General features: G+C 50.6%; 1 protein-coding gene across 3 annotated transcripts in view; it reads left to right on the forward strand.

Annotated features, from left to right (window-relative positions):
* Positions 1-12,563, forward strand: part of MDGA1 (MAM domain containing glycosylphosphatidylinositol anchor 1) — a 147,812-nt gene extending 135,249 nt beyond the window's left edge. For all 3 annotated transcript variants that reach the window (XM_074579729.1, XM_074579728.1, XM_074579730.1), the window contains 3 exons: positions 8,972-9,102; positions 10,090-10,198; positions 11,548-12,563. In XM_074579729.1, coding sequence (XP_074435830.1) covers positions 8,972-9,102; positions 10,090-10,198; positions 11,548-11,639 — 332 coding nt within the window. In that variant the 3' untranslated portion in view covers positions 11,640-12,563. The remainder of the gene's footprint in view (positions 1-8,971; positions 9,103-10,089; positions 10,199-11,547) is intronic.
* The last annotated feature ends 7,916 nt before the right edge of the window (positions 12,564-20,479 follow it).

Here is a 20,479-nt window from a genome sequence, read left to right on the forward strand (position 1 = left end):
GCCTCTGGTGGCAAAGATGAAAGGGTCCGTTATCAAAGCTGGGAAAAGAGAGCATTTGCCTGGAGTCATCTGGGCACGTCACGAAACAGAGGGTGAACAAGGAGCAAGCAGACCTCACAGCAGCTATGGCTCGCTCTACTTCTTGAGTCTGCAAAATTGGTGGGAAGAGTTGCCTTCAGGTGGTCTCCTTCTTGCTACATTCTTCATAGTCCCATTTTTCCCCAGGCTGGCCTCTCCTCCCTAAGGTTGTACCCAGCACCTCTGGTGACCACCAGGTACAGCAAACGTAAGAGGGAAGGAGCTTCTTGGCTGCCTTCAGACAGGTTGGTTCCAGAAAACGTTGTAGGAGAAGAAAAATGGGCTGCTGCAGCTCACTTGCCTGAGGTACAGAGCAAGCGTAATGATCCTGTCCATGGGCTGGCCAGCACTACTGCCTGGGGAGGCTCTTCTTCACAGCTGCTTCACCAGAGGAGGTCTCAAGCCCTTCCTTGGACTTGGTCTTTTTAGTGAGAAATCATGGTCTGGCATCTCCAGTCCATTCTGGGATTTGAGATTAATTTAGATGCTCTAATCTGCAGTGCTCAGCTTCAGGAGAGTGGTGAGTGATGCAGGCTGCCAGGTGAGAAGAGAGGTTGGTGTGTCTGACAAAGACTAATGCTGGCTGTCTTCCTACTCAGGACAAATAGGCATCTGATCCCACTAAATCACCCCCTGGACCTCCTTTGGAGCCCCAGAAGAGCCCCATCTGGACGTACCAAGCTCCTGTGCAGGTGGTTTTGCTAGCAGCTGTAGCTGGGGCCAGCCCCTCTTCCACATCACACGCCCCATAAAGGCTAATTTCTGTACTTTCTGTTCCCCTGCCCCACGTGCCCACCAGAAATGGCACAGAAATAGTCCCACAATTGCTCATTAAATTAAGGGCGAGATGGTGTGGTGTTTGGGAGGCTTAGGGCCACAATAAAGGCCAAAGAGGCAGCAGGGCTGGGCTGTTTTGCTGCCCAGAGAAACTGCCTGCCTTGCACTGGAGGAGTCAGGGCTTTGCAGGTGCATCCCCACCGACATGACGAGGTGCATCTCACCAGCAGGCTGAGGGAGTTGGGGTTGTTCAGCCTGGAGAAGAGAAGGCTCCAGAGAGACCTTATGGCGGCCTTCCAGCATCTGAAGGGGGCCTACAAGAAACGTGGAGAGGGACTTTTTACAAGGGCATGTAGTGATAGGATGAGGGATAATGGCTTCAAACTAGAAGAGGGTAGATTTAGATTGAGAAGATAGATTTAGACAGAGAAGTTGTGGATGCCCCATCTCTGGAAGTGTTCAAGGCCAGGCTGGATGGGGCTTTGAGCAGCCTGGTCTAGTGGGAGGTGTCCCTGCCTGTGGCAGGGGGGTTGGAACTAAATGATCTTTAAGGTCCCTTCCAATCTGAACCGTTCTGTGATTCTGAGATTCTGTATTGCAGCCCAGCTGCTCAGATCTGCTGTGGATTGCCACGATGGCTCCTGCGCTGGCCGTGGGCAGGCACCGTGCAGCACAGCAGTGCGGCGAGCTGGCACCTGGGAGCACAGCTGCCACCCACGGCAGCATTCAGGGGCTGTGGCTTGGGCTGGGAATCGGACACCTCATCTGTCCTGTAGGGAAGGCCGTAATCCATCCGTGTTGTGCCCTGAAAAATGTTTAAGTACAGGTTTAAGCAAGGTGGCACAGTGAATCAGACATGAGGTTGGCGAAAAGACTGAGGACTCCTGATTCTTGTCCTCTAAATGCCAGACTCTGTACCCTCCCTCTTCTCTTTTCTGGCTGCAAATTGGATGGGCTTTTGTTCTTCTGAGATAGCATTATTTTAATGCTATGGAGCGTGGAGATTTTTTTTTTCCCCTTTTTTGAATTCCTTAAACCATATCCTGTTGTCCGCACTTAGAAAGCCTGTTGCAGGTCGCAAACAACCTCTGAGGGAATTTTCCGTGAAAAGGGGTGGCAGGATTTTGTTCTGTACGCACAGCATCAAAGATAGAAGTCTTGTATCATTCATCTTTCTATGCCAACACTTTCTCTAATTAGACTGTGGATCAAATGAGCAAAAGAGCTCAAGCATAGCTCCATTGCAAGTCTGCTTCTGCCACATCACCATCTGCTCTCCGTGTACACAGACAGGTGGGGATATGCTGGAGAGAAGGAACTGGAGCTGTAGTTTGCCCGCCTTCCTCCCATTAGCACTCGCGTTCCTCATCACGAGGCAGGCATGACCATACCTTGCATTTACCCCACTGCCTGAATGCCCCAGGTGTGCCCCGCCACCAATGTGTTCCTCCCACCACCACCAGTTGCCAGCCACGTGTCCGCTTTGCCTCTTTACAGCGCAGTGATGTTGCTTCTCTGCTGGTCCATTCCCTCCATCCCAAAATTCATATGCATGCCAGACAGGTCAGAAAGTGATGGATCATAGATCAATCTGTGCAATTGGCTTTGCCGCGTCAGGGGATATTGCTTCAAGCCCATCCTCATTTGACGGTGGTTTAGGAAGTCAGGGGTGGAAATGTGTTTGTTTCTTTGATTTTTTAAATCCATAGTAAAATCCAAAGAAAATTCCCTGTAGCCAGATAGAAGTAATTTTCACAGGTTTGCTGTAGGGGATACGTTGCCAATCAAAACTTATCATATTGCTGTTTATATCCCCAGAAAGTCCCAGCCACAGCAGGGAACCGGAGGCTTTGATTCCCCTGATCCCTTTCACTATAGCCTCCTCGCTGTAACGAAGCAGAAAGGGAATGTCCCATAGCAATTAGCCAGCCTGTGGCACGGCACCGAACATGCTCAGTGCCTCTCTAAAGCCGATGGGGATGCCTTGTAAGTAGAGGTGGGATAGTGGTACTTTCCAAACTATGATCAAGACTCCGTTTTCTCGCTGTTGATGAGCTCTCTGAACCTTTCTGCTTTGAAGTTCCTGAAGCAAGTGGCTGCAGGAAGGAATCTGTGTAGTGACCCTGTGACACAGGGGACCCTGCACACCAATCTGGGATCAGTTAAAGACATGTAGAGGTAAAGTTCTCTGTAATCACGAATGGAAAGCAGCCGAGAGGCTTTAATTGTCTTACTCCACATATATTAATGTATGAAGCATCGTTAGAGACTGTGAAAGGGTAAATACATCCTATCATGGCATGAAGACAACTTACATTCCTAGAAATTATGAGTCAGTACAAGCTGATGTTATTTCTCCATGTCTACCTGTGCTATGATTATTTTTCCACCCTCTGCTTTCTCGCTCTCAGAGCAGTAACTTTCCCCCACCGCACTGTCACTGAGAACACCAGCCTGACTCTGACTGCTATTCATTAACATCCATTTAAGTGAGAGAGGGAGAGAGACCTGTGTTTGTTGCGGGGATTATGAACGGTAATAGATTCTTTCTGGAGACTGTCGTTCACTCCTGGGATCTGCCTGCAGTAAGCTCTGGGCTTTTAGTTTGTGATCAGTGGTGTTACACTAAACCACGCTTAAGGGAGTGCTCAGAGCCCCTGTTAGAGAGGTAGGAGCTCTTTTCCCCCTGGCCTGGTTTTAGCCCTCATGTTGGGTCTGCAAGTGACTCTGCCAGGCCATACAAGGTCCAAGTTCTCTCCGCTCCATGTATCTCTTTCCATCCACTGGACATCTCTTGCCATGAATCATTTTCTTCATATTATCTCAGTCTGTCTTGCCTGCAGTTGAAATGCCGTGGGAATTTCCTCAAAGGCTGTCAGCCCTGGCTTTCCATTTGGATACCAAACCTAAACTGGGATTTCAGCCAGGATTTCTCATGGAGAGCCGATCTCCTGAGATCGCTCCATGCCAGAGCAGGGATCCTGTAGGAGCACAGTGGGGAGTTGCAGTGAAACCCAGCTGTGTGCAAGCCTGCGGCCAGCCCACCTCCTGGTCGTGGATCCCAACAGCCTTCCCTACCCATCCCACGGAGCTCTGCTGCGCTTGGCACAGCACCCCGGCTCTCGGCATGCAGCGTCATCCTCCCTTCGCTTCCCAGCTGCTCCAGCTGCCTGCTCTCCATCCCAGCCCTGTAAACCAAGCTGCGCCTCCACCTTGGCAGGCAGTAGCTTTTCCCCACCTGTCACGCTGCATTCACACCCCCCCCCAGCTGCCCCACGGAGAGCTCTTGAGGAAACCTCTGCCTTCTCTGCCATCCCACATGGACTGTGCCCATGGCCCTGCCCATACAGACCCTGCCTCCCTCCCAGCACTGCCTGCACCAGCTTTTCTGGATCTACAAAAGCTATTCAATGAGACAGTGAAGTCCCCATCCTGCGGAAACTGAGAGAAGACCTTTTCTTGTTGGGAGAAGGTAACATTTAAAGGCATCCCTTGGGCTACTCTATCTGGCAGCCCAGCTGGTGCTCTTTTGTGTGAGTGCCACTCTTTTGAAATGCCAGCTCTGGTCTTAAAGGCAGCCAGCAGAAGGTACGGCTTCCTCTCCCTGTAATTGATTCCTCGTCACTCATCACTGGCCTTTATTCTCCCTTTTGATTGAGAAGAAGGGATAATACAGATTACAAGACAAATGCGAAGATTGCCTTGTATGGGGAGAGGTAACAACAGGCTTGCTGGTGTCCTAGGATTTCCCTTGTGTTTGTCTGTCTCTGGGCAGCTGGAGAGATTTAGCAGCAGATCGATGGCCTGCCTTTGTCTGTGCCTCACCAGCAGGTGCCCTTAGACAGGTGCCAGACACATCTGGTGGGGGGCATGAAGAAGACAGAAACAGGTAACAAAAGAAATAGGTAACAAAACTGGCCAGCTGGATTTGGACTCTGATAGAGGAAATTGGGCATGTCTGTAGTATAAAACCAGGCAAAAGGGGTAGCTGCAACAGCTGGCATTGGAGAACATCCCAGATGGGCCTTTCGTATCTCCACTGATGGAGGCCTGGGGGTTGGAGAGCAGGTCCCACTTTGGTTCTTCTTCGGTCTGTTACTACAGGAAAGGCAGAAGAGCTCAGGCACTTCCGTTCCCTAGTGTCTTTTTTCTCAGGTCTCGTCAAATGTTTGCTATGTTTCTGAGTTCCCTTCTAAGTGAGTGAGTGTTATTATCCTCCTTCATTATCATCATAGTATCACGTCAGCAGATAAAAGTAGGTAACAGCAGTTTGCTAAGGATCATGTGGCACATCAGTTCAGAGCTGTTAATGGGCTCCTCACATCCCACATGTGCCTAGACCATGCAGTGGCCACCTCCTGCAAAGTGGGATTTGGATACATAGTCTGTGCTCTTGGAGGGGCATCTTTCAGGCATCAGGTAGCTGGTTTGGTCTAAGCTTGTGTGACATGCTGAAAGCTACACAGGGAGTGAAGATAGTTAAATAAGGCATGAGATGGGCATTGCTAGATTGCATGGAGGTAGCTGTGAGCAGGTGTGAATTCACCAGAGGTCAGCAGCTACGGATGTCAATGTCTACATAGGTTCCACCTCTCTTTTTAGCCGGAGACTTAATCTATGGATTTTTATGACTGTAAGTGGGATCCTGGAACAACATTTGATTTTTGGGCAGTGGGCTGAACCCAAAGCTTTCCCTTGGAATACACAAAGCCTTGCAACGCTTGTTCCATCACACAGTTGGCTTTTGGGGCCAGACTGAAAAATGGCGATAAAGAAACTCTGAGCAATCGGAAAAATGACTTGGAGCTTTCTGTAGTCCAGGACTGCAATGTTTTATGGCTGTGCTTGGAGCTCAGATCTGAAGGTTCATTTCCAAGTACCTCCATCACAGGCTACATGCCCTTAAACTTGACTGACAGCCTGTGGCAGACCGACACACGGTAGAAGGGAATAAAGTAGAAGACCTGCACAGTCTTTAACATCTACAACATGGCAGACCCAGTTCAGATGGGGTAGAGGCTTCATCCCTGTTTAGTTTGAAGTCCTGGAGACTCTGCCATGCCTCCCAGAAGCACATTCCAAGTGATAACATTACTGGGAAAGGGAGGTGGTGTGGTTCTTTCCCAGCCTCAGGAAGGCTGGGAAACTTAGAAGGGATTGCAGGTAGAGTGATGAGATCTGTCTCCCCTTCGCAGCTCCGACTGATTTGTAAGACAGTCATGGGCATGCTATTCAACGATTTTGACCTTTGGTTTTCCACGTGTAGACATGGGTGGTGAAACACTGCATGTTGTGGGCAGATAAGGGAGCTTCCTTTCCAATTGCAAACCTTTTGAAGAATGCCAGCTCATATTCAGTGCTGTTCTATTAGGGAATTTGGGGGCCGAAAGGTTAAAACTTTTTTTCCTGATGCTGCAAGGACACGGAGCTGTCAGCCAGAATATGCTCAGGCTTGGTTTGGGTTTAGGCCAGGCATTCACAGCCAGTCCTTTGAGGGCACTAATTTGCATTCCAGATGCTTCTCTGGGTCCCTTTCTATCTCGCCTTCACTTTTTTCCTGGGGCATCAAAGTTCATTTGCCGCCTGATTTGTCCCAGTGTTGGCTGCTCAGCCAGACTCTTGCGCAGCAGATCCTAGCTGCAAGTCCCCAGATGAGGGTAGAATAGACAGGGGTTGTTTTTAATTCTTGCTTGCTGGCAGCTTCATGTTAATTCTTCACTCACGCTCAATCCCTCACCTCACCGGCTCTGGCATCTATAATCAGCTGCTCTGAACACACTCCTGTTGACAATGATCTGTGGGGTTTTGCAGTTCCTGCATGGGCCATCACTTTGGCCAAGGGCCTCTGTGAGGACCAGGTATCTTTTCTAGAGAGACTTTCCCTCGTAGGAAGCTCCTGAGGGCAGGAAAGACACCAAGAAACCAGCAGCTCAAAGCTGAATTTGCCAGAGGCTCCTGTAGGGCGTGCTCATGTAGAGGCACTTCAGGGCATGCTCTGAAGGGCAGAGATTGTAGGTTGTTGGTTGGTTTTGGGGTTTTTTTTTTTTTTGTGTGTGTGTATGGTTGGACTCGATGATCTCAAAGGTCCTTTCCAACCGTGAAGATTCTATGTAATGTCTGTGTAGTGACTTCTCTTGTCCTTGGCACTGTGTTTCCTGGAGGGAGATCCCGCTTGCTTAGCTCTGTCTCCCCAGGGTTGTGCAGTGCCAGCTGGTCTCGAGAGAGAAGGAAACAAGCTATTTCATCTTGTGTTGTGGTGTGCATCCCAAACTGGATACCGCTGGGGAAGGGAATTGGATACTCTCTCCGTGTCCCATCAGGCCTTCATCTAGTTTTCTCAGCTAGCCTTAGTGCTAAAGCTTATGAATATTTCCAGGCAATAACATGCCCCTCTTTCCTCAGTTCACTAAATTACACACATATTTCATTCTTTTAACCTTTTCTTGTAAGTCACCCTCTCAGAATCTAAACATTTCATCATCTTTATTATGCATCTCTGAACTCCTTGTGATGTATCTCTCGCCTTCTGACAGCCAGGCGCTCGACGGGGGTACTTCCAGGTCCCTGTCCTTCACACAGTGCCCCCAAGGCTGATGTGCCAAGAATGAAGAATTTCAGGGGATCATGAAGTAGGGAGGTTATATAGGAAAGCCTCTTTCCCTGTCTCATCCCCTGATCTCTCACTGCTGCCTCTCGGAAGGGTGGATCCATGCAGGAATGCAGCACCCCAAGCGCAGACAGACCATGGACATAGAAGTGAGGGTTATTATTGCCTCTCTGCTCTCAGGTGTAATATGTCTGTGTATGGAGACCAGAAACACTGATGAGCAGGAGCGTGACTAGAGTTCTGATTGATTTTTTGGTTCGCCGGCTGAATTGGAAAAAAAAAAAAAAAGAGAGAGAAAAAGTGTTTCAGGTCAACCTTGAGTGAATGTTTAAAAATGTTTTTCCACTGAAACAAAAAAGGAAAAAAAGTCAGCTGAGGGGATTACTAAAAAGATGCTGCAGGAAGGCAAACTGAGATGGTTTCATTTGTGGGTGGAAGGTAGGGGGTTGTGACACAGTTTTCAAAGTGAGAACTGGAAATGCTTTGAGATTTGTTGGCTTTGGTTTTGGTTTAATGGCAGACGAAATCTTTTGGGAATTGCCTTTTTTGAAAGAACTTGAAGTCAGTGTTTATTCACAGGGTCTTTGCGTCCCTCTGAAAACACGGGGCTGGGATGATAGAGGCAGTGCAGTACAGGCAATGCCAGCCAGCTCCAGCAAGGACCAGCTGCTTGCTCCAAGGCTGCTTCCAGGCCAAATGGCAACTGAGGACACAGGTTGTATTTCTGCAGCTGATGGCCAGGGCAGAGCGAGGGCTGTAAGCTACATAGCATACATCAGGTGTTAGGGGTGAACAGGGAGAGGCAAACATGTCTCCTGGGCTCCCCAGTTCAAGTGGGGTGGGGAGAAACTGGTGCAGGTCCAACTGGAGGGGCACCAGCATGGTCGAACCAGGAGGAGAAGTCCTGGGGAAGAGAGGTTGAGGGGGCTGGACTTGCTCAGCCTGGCAAAGAGGAGGCTGCTATCAGCCCTCAGCCCGCTACTGTTTGAAGGGCAATTTCACAGATAATAGGGCCAAAGTCTTACCAGTAGCATTAGACAATATAACAGGGAACAGCACCCACACCTGGTAGCGCTGGAGGTTCTTGCTGGACATTAGGAAAAGCTGATTTCCTCAGAGGATTTGAAGACTTGGCCAGGCAAAGCCATGCTGCCCTGATGTAGAGCTGGAGACAGCTTCATGCAGGAGGTTGGATGGGATGCCTCTGGAGGTCACTTACAGCTTGCATTTCTGCCACCCCCTTCTTGTGCCACCCCAGCCATGCTATGGACCGCTTCTTCCTCATTCTGTCTTCATCTGGGTCTGTGTCCTCCCTTGGATAGCCCAGATGGATGAAACATTGCCAGTGGCGCTTGCCCATCAACCCAGGAGAAAGCTGACCCCTTCTAGAGGTTACTCCTGGTGCTCTTCAGGCTGTCCCTGGGCCGGCTGGGGCATAGAGCTGTGGCTTGAGGCTGAGCCCCAGAGCTATGCCAGGGGTCAGCCCAGCACCTCTTTTTTCTCTTATAGGCTCCCTGAACCTGCTAGTTCGCGTGCGGAACAAGCGAGCCATCGACACCCAGGTCTGGTCGCTCAGTGGGAACCGGGGGAACATGTGGCAACAAGCACACGTGCCCATCAACCCACCCGGGCCTTTCCAGGTAAGTCAGGTCCGCAGCCAAGCAGCCGCCTGCCACCTGTTCTGTCCACATGCCATGGGCTGTAGGAGACTTCCCAGCAAACATCTGCCTCCGTGGCACAGGGGCTGGTCAGGCGCAGGGAGGGCACTGGGAACTCTCCACCCCCAGGGCTTACTGGGGCCAGGCAAGAGTTAGTGGATGCACAGAAATCAAATCCACTTCTCTCCGAAGCCGTCCAACTTTGTTATATGCTAGCATCAGTTTGGCACTATACATTTTTCTGATTATTCCTGGTCTGGCAACTGCTTGTCAAAGAGCACCTTCTGGTACCAGGTCTGTGCGACAGCTCTGTTGGTGCTGGGGGACGCTGGCCCGTTGGTGTACAGTGACTTTGAACGCTAGAGGTTTTTTCTAGAATGTCCTGTAAGAGCCCACTCGCACTGTCCCCCTGGTTTAGGACTGTAGGACAGCCTGTGAATATGAACTGGGCACTCTGTGTCTGCTCGTTGAGTATTTTACGCGTACCCGGGCAGTGGGCTGCTTTGTTACTGAATGTTGTATTGCTGATGTTTTTGCCCAACATGCTGCTTTGCTGTTGTAGGGCTGTTTGTGAGAGCTGGGTCTGTGCAGGCTGGTAAGTGATGGCACTGTGGCAAAGCACCCAGCACGATTTTGGGTACTTTAAAATAACAAATAAGAATTTAGTTACTCTTGCAAGCGCTGTTCGGTGTTGGTTGGTTTGTTAGTGCAGCCCGCTTAATAAAGCAGAGGTCTACACGCTCATTTATTACTCTACAGATGCTCAGCACACAGGGGTAGGTCCCGTAAGCAGTGGGGTCCAGCTCTCCAGACCCTATGAGTACTGGAGAAACAGGGAGGAATCATTCACTTGGAGACCTGATAAGATCCGGTCTGTGCCCTGCTCACTGCTGCAGAGCTCCGCAGCTCAGAAAGGGTCCTCCACAGCTGCAGCTTCACGCCGCACTCTGAACCATGCTCTGCTTGCAGATCATCTTCGAAGGTGTCCGGGGCACGAGCTATGAGGGGGACATTGCCATCGATGACGTCACTCTGAAAAAGGGAGACTGCCCAAGGAAGCCAATTGGACCAAATAAGGGTGAGCGTGTGCGTGCCTCAGAGGAAAATGAGTCGGTGGGAGGAGTGCATACATGAATGCACGTGCTAGCGATGTGCAGCTAATTTCAGAGCACGTTGACATGTTGGTGGGACTCAACAAGATGGCTGACTCCATCAGCAGAAGTCATCAGAGGGGCTGTCAGACTCTTGAACTTTTCTTTACAGTTGTGAGTTAGCAAGAGCTCAGAGGAACAACCAGATCCTGTAGGGACTGTGCTGCCAGACACCAGCATGCTGAAGTGTGCACCAGTACGTTGGGTTGGGGGTGTCATCACCAAGCAGCTAAAGGCTTCTGCAATATCTCATTTCCTGAAAACCCTGGATGTGGGAGCTTTGGAAAGGGAAAGACTTTCTGCAGGCTGTAATGGCCTCTGCAGCATTAAGTCAGTCTTTCTCCGGGAAAAAAAAAAATCTGCCTTTTGCGGAATGGAGACAGGGTGGGCTGGGATTCTTCTCATTGACCTCTGAGCAGAGAGGCACAGCCAGGCAGGGTATTGCCCATGCAGGATGGGGGCAAGCTACCTGAGCTGTACATCACCTCCCTCCCCATCCTGACAGTGAGTGCTTGAGCTAAATTCCACCAGCCCCTTTCCAGTCCATCCACATCATCCTGGTGCCAGCATTGCCGAAATGGAGACAACCCCGCTCCCACTGAGGTGCACTGTAGGTTGAAGCCATAGCAAGGCACGTAAGCAGTATGTAGGCGTTAGTCCTTGGGTGGGAATCACTGGTGTGCCTCGTGCCTCAGTCCTGCCTGTCCCCTCGATAACGTGCCTCAGGTGAGCAGGAGAGCAGAAGTTCAGAGCATGCAAACCAGAGCCAGACAGGCACTTGTGAGCAAAGTTCAATTTGTCTTATTTATCTTTGAAGGAAAAAAAACTTGTTGAGGAACAGTCACTTTCAGCAATTTTCTTAACTCCAAAGGTGAAGGGGGAAACAAAACATTAAAAAACTCAGAACACCCTAAAAAGTTCAAAATTTCAGGTGCAGTTAAAGGTCTGTTTCAGCCTAGGATGGCCAAGCTGTAACCAAAACACAAGCAGAACCTTTTGTTTGGCTGGAGTTCAGTCTTCTGGGGAAGAGAGGAAGGTTGGATTGCAACAGTAACTAAGATTCAACCTTTTCTCCCAAGTTGGAAAAGAAATAATTTTGGGAAATTAAGAATGTCCAGGGGAGGCTAGAAAGATCTCCCAATAGATCTGGGAGGTGTTTTGTGGTTTGAGGCGGGGGACATAGAGGAAAGGCTACGACACTGATGCGCACTAACTTATTTGATGAGGTCTGGATCCGATCCATCACTAATTCTTTTTCTCTCTTCTTGGCTGGCAGCGGTTGCTCTTCCAGGAAGCGGTGTCCCGGCCCTGCACAGCCCTTGTCTTTGTGGCCCATTGACTTTCTTCCTTTACGTGCTGCTCAGATGATGGCAAGCGAGCGCTCCTGTCTTCAGACCGAGACATTCCTGCTCCTTTCCTACTCAGCCACCTCTGCTCCTCTTCCTCCCCTCCTCACTGGCACACCAAAGTGTCCATATGTTACCAAAGACTGACAGGCATGACCACGCAAAGGGATCTGGTTCAGAACTGGAGCACTCCTTGAGAAAGTCATAATGTCTAGAACAAAATTTAAAAATAAAGACAAAAATTTTTTAAAAGCACGTGCACGAGAGAGAGAGTGAGAGAGGAAGGAAGGAAAGAAACAGAAACACACAGAAAAGAAGGAATGAAAGACAAAAAATAGGAATGAAGAAATGTGAAGAGCAAACGAAGGAGGAAAAAAACACCCCCATGTTTCCTTGGGAATGTCGGACAGGGCGTCCTCAGGGAAGTGGGAACTTGTTTTAAACAAACAAACAAACAAAAATATATTAAAGCACAAATTTCTACCAGAACAGTTACCTTCTTTACTGCAGAGCCCACAGCTTAGTGGATGATATACCGCAGTACTCCCCTTGTCTCCCCATGCTCTCCCGCTGGCTGGGGCTGCCCCGCTCCGGCTGCAGCTCCCTGCAGTAACGCCGGCCTCGACCGTGGGGCAGCAGCCGCCCCCTGTGCCGGTGGCCGGAGCATCTTGCCTCGCACCGCATGTGCTTCAGTGTCTCCATCCACCCGTATCTTCCAGGCTCTCATGTATTTAATTGCCCCCTGTGTGGTTTGCTTTGGCCTTTCCCCACCGCTCTGTGCTTCTCACTCGCCAGCCTGAAGAACATGGAGCAGGAATGGACCCATCACATGGACCACGCTGAGTGGTGGAGAAGTCCCGGCTGGATCCGGCTGCAGCATTGGCCTCTGAGCGCCTCTTTCTCTCTCTCAGCACCTCTTGATAGGTGGAGAAACTGAGAGAGCAGGTCCGAGCTGGAGGCAGAAAGGTGTCTCTGTGGGGCTGAGGGATGGGGTAGGGGGGTTGCGATGGGATAGGGTGGGAAGGGGGGAGCAGTTGCACATTGGCTTCCCCCTGTGAATGCTGGGATGAGAGTCACCTCAGCCCTAAGCCCAGGATTGCTTCTCTACCTTTCTTTCATTACCTGTTTATTTTGGTCTTTTGTTCCATTGCTTAACTTCCCCCACCTCAAACTTTTTTTGGATTATGGGAAAGAAACGGGCATTTCAGCCTTCTTCAGCCAGACAGCAAGTCCCGTGCCCATGACCCAGCCCCCGGGCCAGCAGTTCAGGCAGCTCCGATATTGTCCTCTCACCTTCCGAGGCCTTTTAGGTCGCACAGCGCATTAGCGGCAGAGTGGGCGAAGCGCAGCAACAGCATCGCTGCTCAGGGGAGAGGTGGCAGAATTTTGTCAGCACGCGCAGTCTTGCAGACACTCACCTTCCACTGCCAAAGTGGTGGGCAGAGGAGCTGAAAGGTGGAACAGGCAGGAAAGTGCCCCGAGAAGGATGGAGGCAGGAAAGTTGACCCAAAAGAGGGGCTTGAGCTCAGTTGTGGCCCTGTTTGCCACTGAAGAACAGGGGAACAGACGGGGATGGGGGAAATTTGCCTTTTTCCTGCTGACATCATGAAAGGGTAAAGCTGGTGTCTCTCTCTGCTGCAGACCTGCAGCAGGTCTGGCCTGGCCTCCTCAGGGTGGAGGCACGTGCTGCTCCAGATGAACCCCCAAGAGAAGGGTCTGCCCTGCGCTGGCCAAGTGGGAGCTGTGATAGCTTTGTTGCAACTGGAAGCAGCTCTGGACATGATTTCTCTCCCTGCACAGGGCAGAGTCAGCCCCACAGGACTGTGGACTGGGGCTTACTAGCCCACGCTCTGGCATTTCAGTTAAGTGGGACTCTTCCCCCTAAGGGATACCCCATCCGAACTCTGTGTCTGGGGCACCACAGATGTACGATAAGCTCTCTCACCGGACCCCCCAGTATCCGTAGCTCCTTCCCCATTTCTGATGAATACATCAGCTTCTCTGACACAACTGTTTGTCTAAAATCACCTGAATGTATAGTTGCCTCCTGCATTGCTCAGCTTCCAGCAACAGGTAGTACCCCATTTCCTCCACTGATGGGGAGGGGAGAGCTCTTAACTCCCAGGAGATCCAGTTTGAAGTCTTGAAACCCAGCTCTCTCTAGCTCCTAGAAGGGAGTTCATCTGCACTAACGCTCCTCGTTCACCACTGGAGAGAGAAAGGACATCTGCTCTGAGGGACAAGGGGACCTCCTTTACAGGGGGCCTTGCAAGACTGCGAGGGGATGGTACGGGTCTCCCTTGCTCCTGTTGCTTTTCTCCACTTCCAAGAATGAGGAATGTGTCGGTTCTGATTCCACTCCTCCCTCCAGAGCCTAGACCTCAATCACAGTGAATATTTGACTGGGACTGGCATCTGTCTCCCAGGACCAGGCAGCGTTGTGGGATGCTGCGGGTGCCAAAAGCGATTCTGCTTCTTGCTGTCTGTTGCCATTTTCATAGGCAGCCAGTGCCACCATCATCTTTTAGCTGAGCTCTTTCAGTCTGATGCTCTTCCTTTCCTCCATGTTTGTTGGAGGCCAGAAGTCATCACCTCCCTCCTGATAAGAATCCGCTTTCATTCCTAGGAGAGGGATGCTGCTTTCCAGGGGCCCTTGGGTGCTTCCTGATGGCTCCTGATCTCAGCAGCAAAACTTTTGTTACGTTGCTCGTTCCAGAGTGCTTTTGCTGGGCGGAAGTTGAAGACAGGAGCATTTACCCATTGGTAAGAGATAGCCCAGGGCAACCATCTCGCCTTCTAGGCTCTGAGGCAGAGACCCTTGTGGCTTTGCTTCCGCTGGCTGCCTGGCCAGGGTTGCACGAGCACGTTTTGCTGATGCTTGGTGGGCAGGGGAGGTGCTGCCTGAAGGTTCAGGATCACGGACAAAGCGTTTTGTATGAGGCAAGTGGCAGCAAAGGGTCACTACATTTTTAGAAAGGGACACCTGCAGCAAGGGTGTCCATGCCCTGCTGCCAGCAAGGGAGGATGTAAGTGCCTCGCCAAGCCGACCCGCTGCACAGGGGGCAAGAAGCCCGTTGGTGGCAGTGGGTCCAGGGCAGAGCAAGAAGATCGCTCCAGCCAGAGGTGAAGCCTTCTCCTGCCCTCAGGTGTGAGCCCATCAGCTTCAGTAAAAGTCTCAGGGAGCCCCTTTCCACCTAGACCTCTGCTCCTTTATCGCTGGCTAATAAGCATCTGGTGGTGAGTTTGGGGGAAAGTCATTAACCCAAGTGCTTCAGCTTGTCAGAAATACCGAGGATGAAAGGAAGGACCTCATTTCCCTGGCAGATGCGCTGAGAGAATGTAGCGGAAGAAAGAGGCACTTCAGCAGCAGTGATGAGAAGCTGTGCAATGATGGGGCAGGGGCAGGCAGTGTCCCTCCGCTCTGGGGGCAGTGGTATTTTGCGTTTATTAACCCAGACCCATGCTTAAGGGGACAATTCTCCTTGCAGTGGTAATGCATCCCAGGTGAGATATAAAGCCATGCTTCTTACCCCGTGCAATTAAAGATCCCCTCACACTTTTCACAGTGTTCTGGCTAAATTACAGTCCTTAAACTTAATTACAGACTGTCGTCTTAAATATCTGTTGTAGTCCCAACTGGGTACATTATGTTTCTCTTCCTGGTGTTTTATGTTGCTCTGTGCCTATCGAGTAGCTGCTTTATTCCACTCCAGAAGTGGCTGCATTTCAGTGATGGTGGAGATTATTCCTGTACATAGGATGAAAGTCCCTGCAGAAGAAAAGTGCAATATAAATTTAAGAGACTGCTTTTATTTACAAGGAGACCTCTGCTTGGTAGTTGTAGAAATACATTAGGAAGAATGCTGTGTGGGTGTTAGCCGACATATACTCAATTTCTTTTTTTTTTTTCAGGGTATAAAACAGAAAATATGTGAGTGTGCAGGCTCCTGGGTATAGGTTGTAGATATTAGAAGTAGTGAATGCTACTGTGTAGTTACAAGTGGGGCTTACAAAGAAACTTTCATTCGAAACCTCTTTTGGTAGCTGTTCGTTGTATTCTGTACCTTTTTTATTATAATTTTCCACAGTTCAGTGCAAGTCCCAATAACAGGTCATCAACAGGACTTTAATCCGTGGCTTTTAACAATATGAACATCAATTCCTACCACTTGCTCTGAAAAGCAGCTCCTGGCTGGTAATAGTAATAGACTATTTTTCTCCCACATAGATCAGCCGCTGGAAAGGGATGGAGCTAATGTGTTACATCTGATGTGGAGTTAAGTAATTTGGAACACCTGAGCGCAACTCGTCCCAGCTGTATGGGAGTGAAAAAATGTTTCATCTGTATGGAAAAACTTTGCATAGTGCACACAAAGGGTTCGGAAACTCCTCAAGTGAAGTGTTACAATTGGCATGTGTGCAGAGATGCCCCGGCACAGCCTGAAGAGCAGCTGTACCAGCAGCAACATGGAACCCTTCTAATGGGAAGTAGCTTTATCCTGGAAGGAAACAGGGCAGCAATCAGGGAAAAAGCAAGGGGGGAAGTTCAGATGTTTAGGCTGGTAAATTTCTCACAAGAATAATTTATGGATGTATGAATGAGTGTAGTAAACATGATACAAATTGTATTTTATTCCCTATTGCTATTCAAAGTACGGAAATTTAATTTCTTTCTATACAAAATCCTGCACTACACCAGAACAACAGGAAAATGCTTTAGTACCAGAGGGAGAGCAGGGTCTGGATTCCTCCTCCCCCTCCTCCTCCTCCTCCGCAGCCCATCCCAATCACCCTGTGCCAGGAAAAGCACCCTGCTTTTGGGTTGGTGCCCTGCACTTCTCAGCCTGGGAGGGACAGTGACCGGGAGCAGCCACCAGCACTGGTAGGAAAAGCATCCCTCCATGGCACCATCACTGCCCTGAGCTCTGTCTCCAGTGTGAAGTGGTCCCCGTGCAAGGCGCTGGCAGGAGCAAGCCCTGCTCCCCCATAGCTCTCAGCGAGGCTGAGGCAGGGAGTTTTACCTGTGGGAATAGCCAGGGGGTCCGTCACGCTCCCCTGAGGGACCGCACCTGCCCCAGGCAGTGACAGGCAAAGGAACCAGGGCATTTTCCTTCCTAGATGAGGTAAATGGTGTCACCTCACCCCACTCGAAGAGACAAACTTTTGCCTTAAAGCAGAGAGCTCAGGGAGGTGCTGGTTCAGGGTGTTGCTGTTTCAGTCCCCTCCGTCTGTCGGAGCCATGCAGATATCCATCTTTCCCTGGAAGTGCCGCACCCGTTTGCTTCCTGGGTGCCTTTGGATAGCCTTCCAACAGCATTCTGGGGCCCCTAACATAAGGAGGAAGTGGACCTGTTGGAGCGGGTCCAGAGGAGGGCCATGAAGATGATCCGAGGGCTGGAGCACCTCTCCTATGAGGACAGACTGAGAGAGTTGGGATTGTTCAGCCTGGAGAAGAGAGGGCTCTGGAGAGACCTTATGGTAGTCTTTCAGTACCTAAAGGGGGACTATAGAAAAGGTGGAGAAGGACTCTTTATCAGGGAGCTTAGTGATAGGACAAGGGGCAATGGTTTTAAACTGAAAGATGGTATATTTAGATCAGATATTGGGAAGAAATTTTTCACTATGAGGGTGGTGAGGCACTGGAACAGGTTGCCCAAAGAAGCTGTGGATGCCCCATCCCTGGAAGTATTCCAGGCCAGGCTGGATGGGGCCTTGAGCAGCCTGGTCTAGTGGGAGGTGTCGTTAAGGTCCCTTCCAACCCGAACCATTCTATGATTCTATATTGCAGCCCAGCTGCTCAGATCTGCTGCAGATTGCCACGACATCAACGTGGGTACAGCCCTGTTTGCAGAGGCACCAAGCAGCAGGACCCTCTGCGGGCTGCAGGAGAAGCCAGGCGTTGCCGCCATTTGTATTTGCTTTAGCCCCACTGATAACTGCTCATCCTGTTCAGGCTGGGAAAACATTTAATGCAGACAAAAGGCATTTGCAGCCAAACAAGTGCTGGAGAGCTCTGGAAATTGCATTTTAACAGGACCCAATTTACACTATGTGGTAATAACTAGTGGCTGGTGGTTTCCAGCAGGGAGCTGAATAGCCCCAGTACACTCAGCATCCCAAATGATAGCTGTGGTATATATGTGTTCTTCAGTACTCCCCTTGGAAGCAAGACACATGCCAGTTTGACTCACCATCTGCCACCACCTAAACACGCTGTGGGGGGATTCTGGCGTCTTCTGATGGCTACTTATGGTCTGGTATGGTCACATCAAACCAGAGACAGCCACTTGTGCCCTGGAGGCCTTACACATCCCAAGGAGTACTGCAGGACAGCCCAGGGTCATCGTCACCCAACCTGCCTTTCCAGAGAGGGCAGGGATGCAGCTTGTAGGGAGCTGTAGTCTCCAGGGCATCTCTTGCCCATGGAAGACCAGTGCCACCCCACTCTGTTTTGGCTGTGTGAGGTGTGTAGGCACACACCTAGGCATCTAGACCCTGGGTTGAGTATAAGGTGCATGCTCAGTTGCTCTGCCATCGAGCACCATTCCACAAAAGCAGAGCAAGCTCCAGGCACCGACAGCAGGTTAGCGGGGTTGACCATGTCCCTGTGCTGTGTGGCTGCTGGGGATGGGGGTCTCAGTCCCACTCATAACTGCCTCTGGCACTTGTTATGCTCTGCATCACCTGGATCTGGTCTGGCACCTTCTTCATCTCACTCCCCCCCGCCCCAGCCCTGGCACAGCCTGAGGGGCTGGTGAGGCTGCCTGGGTGGTGGTGGTGGAGTGGGAAGACAGGAACACTCCAGAGCATGTGTTGGCTCCATGAGGCATCTAGTGTAGGTCACATCCTGGCTTCTTCAAAGGAAAAGAGGGCTCATAACAGCCCCCTGGGTGGCTGAAAGGATGGAACAGGGCCTGTTTGTGTCGTTCTTCAAAAGGAGAGGGGAAACGCAAGCTCCACGCTGCGTTGCCCTTCATTTCACTGGTAGCAGACAGTAGTCTCTGGCCTGCAGCTGCCGAGATGCTAGGCGATGGAGACTAAAGAAAAGTCCTCAGACTCCAGGTTTTGCGTGGATTCAGGATGACATATAAACCATTTTTTCCTGTGGAAGGAGGCAAAATTTTGTGCTTCCATTAACTGTTGGCCTAAAGGGGAATTTGGCTATGAATGCTTAGCTTACAGTGGAGTTTTTTAACCCCAGGGTGGCCTAAACTCAGGATAATACAGGGGCAGCTGGACAGCCCTCAAACAGCACTGGGACCCCCAGGAGTGCCGGTGCTCAGAGCTCACAGCGTTGTCTGTGCTCTGTGTTTTAATGGCCAGGTCCTTGCCTGAAGCATTGAGCCAAGCGAAGGGTATCTGGCTGCTCTACCACCCTGCGCATGCATACGTCCTGTCTACCAGCCAGGTCCACAGGAATATCAGAGACCCGCTGCTGCTGCTGCCGGCCAAGGGTGGTCTACTTTGGCCGGGGGAGCTGGGCTCCGGTCCTGCCATTCAGGCAGCAATGTGACTCTCAGTTGCTTAAAACCCAGCTGTTGTAATGGAGAGTTGCTCCTAGGTGTTCAAAACTTGCATAATTGTGGCGTGCCCCAGATGACCAGCAAAGGCAGGCCCCGGGTAGGAGCTGGAACATGCCAGACATCAGCAGTGAGTCCTTTGCTGTCAGTGTTACAGCTGCTCGGGGCACAGGCTGAGCCCACACCAGCGAAGAGGCAGCGCAGCCCCAGTTCCCTGCCTGCATCGCAGCAGCCGCTGCGCGCAGGCACCGGCTGGTTTTCCTTTGGTGACTCTGATATATAACACGAAGCTGAGATGAAGATATCTCCAGGTGTTGCATGCGCTGTATAGGTCCAGCACTGGTGAGGCATTTATCTTAGCAGATCCTAAAGGGATGTGAGCTGAAAACGGAGGTGTGAGGGTGTTGCAGCTGCCAGCAATGCAGCAGGGAGGAGACAGGACTTGAAAGCTCCTTTTGGAGGCAGCAGCATCTCCGGAGAGTCCCCACCTTTCCCTTCTCCTGCTGTCCACACTCCAACCCTAAGCACCCTCCAAGGTGGGGGCATTTGGTGTATCTTCTGTCACTGGGCCTTGTTCTCGAGAGCCAACTACGGGTATCAATAGAGCAACAGCCAGGAGAGGCCGTAGCAGCACGGTCAGCTCAGACAGTTCCTAAATTGTGCTGAGAGGAGAAAATCAATTTTGTTCTGTCTTTGAAATGCCACAAGCATTGACTGGGGTCAGTATTTTAGGTCTTTTGTATAGCTGGCAACATGTACTGCACAGAAGTTGAGCAGCGAGGGACTTGTGAGCGCTGGAGATTTCCCTGGGAAAATTCAGATGCTGATGGGGACAGGTTTTTACAGACTGGGAGCAAAGGAGCTTTCCTGTGCATTTATTTGGTTGTTTCCTGGAGGCCCTGGTATGTAACATGCTGGGACAAGAAGACTCAGAATTTGCTGGAGGTGACTTTTTCCTCTCATCAAACCTCGATGCTCGTCCTTCTCTGCTGCCCATCCCCAGCTTCTCAGTGCATTGATGTGGTGTCAATGCTGGGTAAAGTGGCTTAGTGTCAGTGCTTTCAAACAGATGAGCTTGGCCTGTTTTCCCAGTTCTTGGGATCTTCTAGATTTACCATCTCACCCCGGAGGGCTTCACAGCATGCATTCATCTCTCAGGACATTCCCCAAAAGCTGTGGATGCTACAGATACATGTCTCTTCTTTGTAGTTTTGGCCACAGCCCTTGCCTGACACCATGGAGACAATCTCTTATCTCTAGGTGGGATGGAAAATTTGGTTCCAGCATGGTTTTCCTTTTTCCCAGCCAGAACCATCCTGCCTGTATCACAGTGCACATAGTG

This window comes from Larus michahellis, chromosome 3 (genome assembly GCF_964199755.1).
Source record: "Larus michahellis chromosome 3, bLarMic1.1, whole genome shotgun sequence".
In the NCBI taxonomy this organism is placed as follows: domain Eukaryota; kingdom Metazoa; phylum Chordata; class Aves; order Charadriiformes; family Laridae; genus Larus; species Larus michahellis.